At 48.1% G+C, this 10,887-nt stretch overlaps 1 protein-coding gene across 3 annotated transcripts in view; it reads left to right on the forward strand.

Annotated features, from left to right (window-relative positions):
- Positions 1–324: 324 nt before the first annotated feature.
- Positions 325–10,887, forward strand: part of LOC144932683 (epsin-2-like) — a 31,871-nt gene continuing 21,308 nt past the window's right edge. For 2 of the 3 annotated variants that reach the window (XM_078857008.1, XM_078857010.1), the window contains exons 1-2: positions 325–477; positions 2,260–2,678. In XM_078857008.1, coding sequence (XP_078713134.1) covers positions 333–477; positions 2,260–2,678 — 564 coding nt within the window. In that variant the 5' untranslated portion in view covers positions 325–332. Of the gene's footprint in view, positions 478–2,015; positions 2,679–10,887 lie in introns of all 3 variants that reach the window. The other variant, XM_078857011.1, reaches the window with a different exon arrangement.

Consider the following 10,887-nt stretch of genomic DNA (forward strand, 5'->3'; position numbering starts at 1 on the left):
AGGCGGCGTAACCGGGCAGTGTAAACACATCGTGACGTCATCGCAATGCGGATTACCTCACTCCCTCGACGATGACGTCGCCGGGGCGCGAGCCAAGCCCCTCAGTATGCGCATATGTAAATAGACTGTACCATTACCAACGCGAGAGGAGGAGGGGGGGGGGGTTGAGATGTCATTGAAATTTACATTTTTTTACATTTTATACAAATCCCAATTAAAGTTGCCGTGAAGCTAAATGTACGCTTATTAAAGTAATGCTATTTATTTGTAGGTGTTGGTTTAATTCGCGTGGGAAGGCAGGCAGAATTTGACAACGCCGGCGTGCCGAGTTGATGTCCCCCCCCCCCTCTGCCTGGGCAGGAGTTAGCGCAGCCCCGCCATTTTCCGCGGGGCCAAGGGGGGACGTGGGGACGCGGCTGGGCCCGGCTCACTCAGCCTGCGGGGCCCGAGCGGGGCGCACGGCATGCGGGGAAAGAGGTGAGGAGGATACGACGACGATGATGACGACGAGGACGAGGAGGAGGTTAGGCGGTGGCACTGAAGGAGGGAGAAACAATGAGGACAGATACAGGAGGAGGATGATGATGATGAGGGTTGCGCGCGGGGCTGAGTGGCTGGGTTCCGTTTCGGAGTCTCCTCCCCGTGTCTCCGTGCGTCTGAACTCCCGTGTCTCGCTCATGCGTGGCGCTTCGTGTCTCCACGCCTCTATCAGTCTGCTGGTTATATTATAATACATTAATCTCGCGATTCGTGTCCCGTATATCTTGTGCCTGTGTGTGGTCCCTCTCGTCCGTGTCTGTGTGTATCTGTGTGTGTGTCTGTTCGACACTTCACGTGGCCTCAAGGTGCACATGGCCTGGCACAAGCGTCGTGGTGACGTCACCGCCACTTAGTGGCGAATGGCGGTTGTTGTTGGTGTGTGTAAGTGTGTGTCTACCTGGTCTTGTATCGTGTCCGTGTTTCGCTGGCCTGTGTCGTGTTCCTCCTGCCCGTTGTTGACTTTGTGTCTCTGTCATGTTTTGTGTCTGTCATGTCTGTGTCTCTAGCCTGGTTGTCTTGGTTCCTCATCATTGTGTCTCTGACTTTCGTTTGTGTCTTGTCCACGTCTTTCTCCTGTGTCTTTGTTTTCTGTTTAGTGCTGTGTTCTCGCTTTCGTCTCTTGCCCTGCCCGTGTTTGTCTTTTGCCTGCGCATTCCAGAATATGTATTTATACCGGAGGAATCCGATTAGCTAAAAAGCTCTTTTTCACACATGTCCAGTTTCACAGATGCCCCGCTCTGTCTCGTCTCACGTGTCTACGCGTGGAACCACAGTACCTGGTTCTGTGTCTGTTCGTATGTTGAACCTTTTTCACACCGTACGTAGCCAAAACAGTGCTTAATTGGGTGGTTAGAATATCCCGCGTGACCTGTTTCGGTGTCTTGCACTTCTGTGTCTTCGTGGACACCCATGTCCTTCACTGAATGCCCACTGTTCTTCATGCCCACCCCCCTCACCTTAATTCGTGTGAGTGTCTGTAATTGTCTTAGGTCCACCTTTGCCCGTCTCTTCCACACCTTGTCTCGCCTGCGGGGGGTTTGTAACGAACCCCTTCGCCCACACAAAGCAAAGTGCGCGCTGGAAGCATTGACGACTCGAAAGTCTCACATTTTGCCACCCACGCACCGCCCCTTCTCTTCCCTATCCAACTTCACGGGCTGACGAGGTGGATGATGATGATGGAGGAGGAGGATGAGGCCCTGGATATAATCCTGTGCCCCTTGCGTGTCATGTTAAAGAAATTCAGTCCTCTGGCAATAACCTTGCTCCATGAAGGCCTCAACCAACGCCTTTCAGTCGTGGGAGTTATTTTGACCATACTTGGTGTGACCTGGCGTTGGGGATGGAGTCCCAGGGACCGGTCCACTAACGCTGGTCGTGGCCGGGATTCAAACTCGGGTGGGCGGATTCGAAGCGCAGTCTGCCAACTGTTGCAGCATCGCTGTTTAATCTTTGTGTTTTTATTAATGTTGCAGATGTCCATCCGTCTCTGGAGGAGCCTCAAAGGTCACGTCCTTCTAGGCTGGTCACGTAGCCTCCAGAGGAGGACCTCCTGACAGCCACTTCGCTCAACATCGCGCACGCTTGAAAAACCCCAGTTGTCTTCATCCTTGCAGCGTGGATTGCATTCATCTGCCAGCCAGCAGACGGGGAGAGAGGACGGACAGACTGGTGAACAAGTGAACCACCTGGCTAACAGACTGACTGTCCGATTGACAGACACCACCGCGGCCATGGCGACCTCGTCGATGCGGCGACAGATGAAGAACATCGTGAACAAGTACTCGGAGGCGGAGGTGAAGGTGCGCGAGGCAACGTCCAACGACGCGTGGGGGCCCTCAACGTCGCTCATGTCCGAGATCGCCGACCTGAGCTACAATGTGATCGCCTTCCCCGAGATCATGTCCATGGTGTGGAAACGGCTTAACGACCACGGCAAGAACTGGCGCCACGTCTACAAGGCGCTCACGCTGCTCGACTACCTGGTGAAGACAGGCTCGGAGCGCGTGGCCCAGCAGTGCCGCGAGAACATTTTCGCCATCCAGACGCTCAAGGACTTCCAGTATGTGGACCGCGACGGCAAGGACCAGGGTGTGAACGTGCGCGAGCGCGCCAAGCATCTCGTCAGCTTGCTAAAGGTACGTGTGCATGGTGGCTGTGGTGGAAGCGTGAGCCGTGGTGGAAGCGTGAGCCGTGGTGGAAGCGTGAGCCGTGGTGTGGCCCCGATGTAGTTGAAATAACGGTGAAAGTTTACTAATTGCCTACACGCCCCTACCCCGCAACTTCTCTGTAAATGTATACACCACAGTAATTCGATCGGCAGGTCGAGTGTGGTGGGGTAAAGTGTGGGTACTCGCATCTCTTCCAAGACGTCTGTAGGTTCACAATAATACCCTCTCAAGGGAGGCTCTCTTGAGCCTCCAGTGGAGGCTGTTCCTCAGGCAGTGGCGTGAGGAAGTAATTACAGGACTGTGTCTTGCTTGATCTTTTACCACCTAGGCCAGTCATTGGGGTTTTGGAACATGCCAACGGCAAAGGGGTTTGTTAAAGGCTCTGCTATGTTGTCACTGACCAGGGCTAGCCATTGTAAACCAAATCTCAAATAAGACAATTTCAGGCCTGCCACTGTGGCACATGCTTGTGAGCCAGCGCCTTGCATTGGAAGCGAGGGGTTTGCGGGTCATGCAGAGATTTGTGAATCGCACAAAGCCGCTCGGTAGAAGGAAGAGAGCGGGTTCGTGACCCATCCGTGTGGACCTTTGGAGCGTTATCTCCTTCGTACCCTTGGTGAGTTATCTCCAGCTACTCTTGTTTCCTCCCACACAAAGCTAAACACTCCTGAAATTGAAAAAAATATTTGATTTGGGTAATTTTTTAACTCGATAGATTGGGCAATGGATTGTTTTTGTATGGGTTGCTCTGTTAACGCTATACATGAGAAATTGTCTGGAGTGTAAAGTAATTGGCCATACATCCCAATGCACTCCTCTCCTTAAACGTCTTGAGACTTCCCTTGGCAAGTAAACAATGCTAGTATGCCCATTGTTTTTATCACATCGCTTAATTAGAAGTCAGAGGTGAAGGTGTGGGCCTGCAATTGCGTTCTCACGCCACTGCTGGCAGAAGGGAGCTCTGGAGAGGAACCAGATTATTTTGGCTTAATCTTCCTCGATGGCCAGACATCTTGGAAAATGGGAGCAAGTAACCCACACTTGACCCCACATGACCAACCTATCCTCTCACCATGTTAGTGTTACCCGTTTATACTGCTGGGTGGAGGGAGTCGAGGCTTGTGAGGAACATTTTGCGCCACTGTTTAAACTACCGCGTTCGGAAGTGGAACGGAACCGGCGACCACTGGATTGCAAGTTCGGTGTGCTGACCGTTACGTCGTGGCAGCATCAATGACGCGTGGGTGAGATCCTGCACGTGTCTTCACAAGCCAGAACTTACAGATTTTTACACCGTTGCCAAATGTAACAACGATAATTTTAGCATATTTTTGTATTCGTACCATTCTTATATCGGCAAGGCCGTCACGTCTGTTTATACAGACGTCATACCCAGTCGTTTCACAGTAAGGGGAGGCAATCTTGCTTTCTATGGTCCCAGTTGAGTAATTTGCAGGTACGTTTTTTCAAAGTTGCTCAATTTTGTTCCGTGACACCGGCAACATAACGGCCTCCTCGTTACGAATGACGTCAAGGGGGATCTTTAACGTCCACTGTTGAAGCAGGCGGCGCGTTGTATCTGACGGTTAATACAAACCACAGTAATACCCAGGGCGGCCTTCCAGATTCGAACCGCGAGCCTCCGCAACAGGTCGCGAATGTTGCACCGCTGGGGCCCGTATTCCTTGCACAAAAGACGTTACACTGGGTTCGCTGGATAAGATGATTCCTAACGGTGCACATTCTCGGGGCGGGGAAGTGGGGAGAAAGCATACGTTGCATGCCCAATTTGAAAACGTTTATAGTGTTGAAGGATCCTTCAGTTCAGGAATGTGTTCTTGCGCCAGAGCAGGAATGGGCACTGCGGAAGGTAGAAACAACTTTGGCTTAGCCATTACATTTTTATAGTCAATAAATAAAAATAAATGGGGGTGGAGTGGCTCTGGGGTGGTTGGCCTGCTGGGCTCTGAACTTGGCGACCTGTGTCCGATTCGTGGCCACGGCTCGCATCGGTGTCAATCGCCCTCCTGTGTGCGACTGCGGTTACAAAACTCCAATCGATGAACCAACATAACTTTGCACTACCCCAAATATAGAAGGTGGTGAGTGAGTGAGTGTATCAGTAATTTGTCAACTCTCACACGAAAGCAATAGAATGGCTAAATCATTGACCACTGAATCTCGAATCATTGCTCTTCATAGGCCATACAAAACAAAGTGGCGAATGATATTAGAACCGGTCCTGGGCTCACCCCCCCCCCCTCCTTATGTATGTTCAAATTACCCCCAATACTGGCATGGCACATGGGGAGACATTCAACTAACAGTTGATTGACAACGGTTATACAACCTTTTCAGTTGTTGTGGTGTCAATATATCATCTTTGGCTATGGACTTAATTTTGCCCCTCGGATGTCGACATTGTTTTGGCTAGCGGGCGTTTCTCTGTAGTTGCACCAGCAGCCATCTGCTTTCTCCCACTGCACACACGCAGCATCCAGGCACCATCCACCTTCAAGAGACAGCTCAAGGCTTTCACCTGGTTCAGGCTCTCGTCTGTTAATTCTCTCAACTGATTCGGGCTCTCACCTGGTGCAGGCTCTCACCTGATTCAAGCTCTCAACTGTTTCATGCCGGCATATGAAGGACTTTGAGTTCTGGCTCCGCGCCGCCAGATTTTTCGATGGAACATTGCGTTCGATTCATGAAACATGTACGCGTTATAATTTTTATTATTATTAATATTGTAATCAGCAAATGAAATGGCCGCGGTCTGGGCCTTGCTCTTGAAACTGTGATGATCTCATCAGCATCTGTGCTGTGTTAAATTTGGTGCCTGTCTGTCAAACGGTTCCATGTAAAGTTGGAGAAAGTGTCTTTAGATTATTTGGCTGCTATGAATTTCCACACGATAATCCACTCCGTTGAGCTATCATTTGTTTGCGAGGTTGCTTCTGAAAAAAAAGAGCTGTATAGCTCAGTGGGCCTTACTTGGTCAAATAAATTAGTTAAAATAGTTTTATAGTTTAAGTTAGCCTTCACACTCAAACGCACAAAAGGGGCAGTACTCTCATCTCGATCAGTGGAATTAAGCCAGTGGTGGAATTCCACTTTGCTATAGCGGGTCCCAGTGAAGTATATTTGTAGGCTAACCATCGTTGGCTTAACTGAAAGTGGTAAGCCATTTGTGTTTCTCAGACGGATGAGGAGGGGAATGATAATGATGATGGTAATAGATGTAGATGATGTGTGTGATCACAAGCCTCTGTCTCAAGGAAGGACCTGGCGTATAACAAAACCGCAAACAAATTCTAACACAGTAAGCAAGCAATCTTTCAGCGATCGATCGATCGAGTTGACCCGTGACCGGAATTCTAACCCACGACCTTTCCGCCATGGAGGAAGTCTGGTCCTCCCGAGTACTGAGCCACCCAGCCCGGGCAGATTCATTGCCCCTAAACTGCACAGCAGCGTTCGACAAAACCTCTCAGCCGAGTTAATTTTCCGTCATTACCATCATTATGGGACATTATCTTGGGATTAAGTGTTGGGCCATTGGGTTTGGCTAGTTTTTTGTGGTTGCGTACGTGCGTGTGTGCGCGTGTGGTTAGGCCACCGAAGGACACCCTCAGTGTTGTGTCCATCCCAAGTCCCGCGTTGCACACAGGTATCCCGTGGATCAGATGGATTTGTATCGGGTCTTCACCTTGGCGGTGGCGCCTATGCGAATGGTGACACATCCGTGTGCCCTCCAGCCACAGAGAACCTGCAATTTTAACCCTTGAATGTTACACTCACTCTGGCGTAGTATGTGGAAATACTATACTATGCCATGTCGTTCTAAAGCTAAACTATTACTTATACTATACAATACTTGAAAATATTAATTGATGCCACCTTGATTTTTGCCACCTTATCTCTTTACAGTGTTATACAAACTATTCAACACTTACTATATACTACAATGTGATATTCAACATTATCCAAGTCAATACTCGATTATCCAATATTTTAAAATAGTTTTTGATTTATAACCCATAATAGAGGTTTTTGGGTTAGATCACGGCACATACGCGATCTAACCCAAAAACCTCTATTATGGATGATATTGGTCGCGAAAGCCTACGTGTTACTATTTGATTTGATGCAATCACACCATACCATACAAACTATTCAACACGACACTACAATGCCATTCAATAATATATTATTGTTCATTAATATTACGCTACCATTCAGTAATATACAGGGTGTTTAAAAAAGACGGACCCGATTTGAAATCGAGATATCTCTGCAACCACGAACCGCCCATGAATGAAACTCTTACTGTGTTGTATTACATTACATTTTTTTACATTACATTTCGATATTTTACTAGGTTATTTAATTTTAGTGTGTCCTCCTGATTTTCAGGCTTACTTGCCGTGCAGCACCACGTCTGTTGACCACTCATTGATATGCTAATTTTTTCTCTAACCCCCCTTCCTTCTCTCTGCCTCCGCCCCCCCCCTCTGTCTATTTAAGGCCACCCCACAGAGACGATCACCCCTCTCTGTTACCTGTGTTGCTCCCGCTATGTATCTTGGTGATATCTGTCTGCTAATATGTCTGTCTATAGTTTTCTGGTTAGATTTTATGTCGCTATTTCATTATACCTGATGATGATTGCTTGTGTTGCAATCGAAACGTCGTGTTCTATTATTTAATTTATTATTTTATCTTTAGACGTGACTTAACCGAAAGAACCAAATAATAATTCCTGCAGTCACGAAAGTTCTAAAATTAAGATTAAACTCTTACCACTTGAAAGGGCGGGGCATAGAGAGGGCGGGGCATAGAGAGGGCGGGGCATAGAGAGGGCGGGGCATAGAGAGGGCGGGGCATAGAGAGGGCGGGGCATAGAGAGGGCGGGGCATAGAGAGGGCGGGGCATAGAGTTTCAAATGAACCGCGAGATGCCTCTCTCAGTGCACAAACAGCCCCTAGCCTCAGTCACTCGCAAGACGCGCTGCCTCAACGTTGGACAGGTCGTACGGGACCCCAAGACTTGGCGCTACACTCTTGGCCCCCAAGATCCCCAGACATCACACCCTGCGACTTTTTCTTGTGGGGATACGTCAAAGACCGTGTTTTTGTGCCACCATTAGCGACTAATCTGGATGACCTCAAAACAGAATCACGGCAGCGGTGACTTCAGTGAAAGAAGACACTTTGAGAGGCGTTTGGGACTAATTCAACTATCGTCTCGATGTTGTCCGTACAGCAGGTGGAGAGCACATAGAACATTTATAAAATGGTTAGTAAAACTTTATAACTCATTTTAAACCGTTTGTAACTTTTTGTGTAATTGTAGCATGTTGCCATCGTAAAATATACTGCTTTGAAATTGGCTCCATCTTTTTCGCACACCCTGTATAATTGATTGCAATGCTGTGCAGTACCTTACTCTCACGTACAGTAAGCACAATACAAACTATTCGTCGCAACACAAATTAACACAACGGTTTTCATTACAAGAGGGCGGATTACCTTACGGGACTATTCGATGTAATGCTTTACCGTAGTGTGCACACAATGTGAGGGTATTGAATATCAATGGATATTCAAGATTACACTATCAGGATGTCAGAGTGTTTCCCTGCTCAAGTGAACGTGGATTGGTGTTCATCTCCAATTACGCCCCTTAGTCCGGTGGTGTAAATTCCACATTCTCATGGCAGGTGTCAGTCGCACCATGAGATGACCGCAGTTGACTCCCAACAAAATTGCTGTTCATTTTATCAATAATTTCTTTGACGAGGGTCCTGCCAGGTTTTAGCGGAAGGGGGAGAAGTTTCTGCTGTGTGTGATCCCAATTGACTAATTTGCAGGTAATTTTTCAGCATTGTGACTTTTGGTTAATTTCCAGTCAGCATTGTATGGGGTTTAAGCTATCGGACAGAATTTGGAGAAAGTCGGAGGAAACCCATGCAGAACAAGGGTAGAACAAAAAAATGCCACACCAAGGCACCCGAGTCAGGATCAGAATCTTTATTTAGACTGCAGGAGGAATCCGATGAGCTATGAAGCTCTTATTCACAGATGTACAGTATGGGTGGGTTGGCAAGTTACAACAACAACCAATAAAAAAAAAGATAAATATAAATGTGTAATTAATGAAGTCCAAACCCAGGCCCTTCTTGGTGCGAGGCACAAGCATTACCACTCTGCTGCCACCTGCCCACCCAATGATAATGATGATGAAAATGTTGACAGGGCGATCCTTTAACCAGGATTTGAACTCGCAACCTCAATGCCAGCCGGTCACCGTAAGACAGTTGACAACAACACAGTGCAATGCAGGCAGTCCTCGACTTACGAACGGGTCCTGGCTGCCGTGGGTCGGGATACGGGTCCCCCGGGTAGAGAGAGGCTGTAGCACAGGGGTCGGGAACCTTTTTGACTGGGAGAGCCATAAAAGCCAAATATTTCTAAATATATTTCATTGAGAGCCATATAGTAATTTTTAACGTATAATAAATTAAATATGTCTTACTTTTAATGCGACTTCTGGTGCTGCGTGGTTTTGCTGATGGCCTTGTAGTCTGGTTATACGTGGTGAGGTTGAGCTTCGTGCAGGCATGACCCGTGAAATTTATCTTCAAAACTAATTTCTGTTTACTTTAAAACGACAGTATTATTAAGCAATATCACAAGTATTTTAAAATCAGTTCCAAACTGATTTTTTATTTTTCAACTCAAAATTGTCTGGGAGCCATATGCCGTCACTGGAAGAGCCATATATGGCTCGCGAGCCATAGGTTCCCGACCGCTGCTGTAGCAGACACTGAGCCCCGAGTCGTCGGGGGTTCGTTTCACGTCCCAGTTGCTTGTGCGGTTGTGGAACAATTCCCCAGAGTGGGCCGGCTTGGCTCTAAAAGTGGACGTTAAAGAGCCCGTCGTGTGGTTCGCTGGAGCAAGTTGTCGTGCGCCTGCGTCACAAATCAAATCCCGTCGTCAAAATTTTCAAAGTTATCCCCCAAGGGAGATGGCGAGTAAATGCTCTCTGCATTAATGTTCAACGTCGTCACGGTAAGTGCTGTGGTGATGCCCGCACGCTCTGCCATCGATCGCTAAAGTCTGCCAGACAACTATTGCGCACTTCTCGAGATATGTGGCATATATCATCGTAATCGTTGTCATCAGTCCTTTTAGCCGTCGGGCGTTATGGGGGTTGCGAGTGATGCTTTATAAATTACTCCTCTCTCCACCTCTTTGCGTATCATACAGTGTCTTGAATTATTTTCGGCTCTTTATTATAATGATAGTAATTGGTACGGTTCGGTATTGACGCTCTTGTTCGCAAGGCTATCGCGAGGGAAGGCGGCTGCTGTGTTCCATGGACACAGACTCTTCGCACCTTCGATTTAGCATGGTTGGCTGCGTACAGTGCGAAAGAAGTTCAACAGTCATTCACACAGACTGCATTCGTGTCTCAGTAGGGCGATGCGAAGTTGCTACACGTAATCCCAATTTGAGTAATTTGCGGTCAAATCTGCCAAATGTGGAGAATGACGCTGGCGCACGATGCGTGGCGAACCTCTGCAACAAGTGACGGACGGCGCTGCCACTACTGAGCCGCGTCGGGGTGCGCTTGAACGTAATGGGGAATCTCTGTTCCAGTTCCGAGAGTATGGAGGCCGTGAACACCTATGACCGAATCGCCCAGAATAACCCAGATCTGGTCAGATCTCAGAAGCCAATCAGAGTTGTTTGTAAGTATGTATGTATGTCGAACTTCCTTCGCACCGTACGTAGCCGACCGTGCTCATCGGAGATGCGGAGGAAGGACACCAAAGTTAACAGGAAAAGCAGTTCTAAAGAAATGAGTTTTCAATCCAGATTTAAAAGCGCATAGCGCCAGTAGTTTCCCTATGTATTGGAAACGAGGAAGAGCATTCCAGATGGCCGCAGAAGCGCATCTGAAAGTGCGTGATGCGGCGACTGTCGTCTTTGTTTGATGGCTAGCAGCCAAAAGCCGCTGCGAGGATGACCACAGTTTGCATGATGATGGTTTATGCTCATTGGCGATAATTGAGCCTAGATCATGCTTGGATGGGTGACCACCGGTGCCGGATTATCGTAGTAGCAAAAGTACCACATACTACGGTCCCCGCACTTTCAAGGGCCCCACGCTA

Source organism: Lampetra fluviatilis, chromosome 5 (assembly GCF_964198595.1).
Source record: "Lampetra fluviatilis chromosome 5, kcLamFluv1.1, whole genome shotgun sequence".
In the NCBI taxonomy this organism is placed as follows: Eukaryota; Metazoa; Chordata; class Hyperoartia; order Petromyzontiformes; family Petromyzontidae; genus Lampetra; species Lampetra fluviatilis.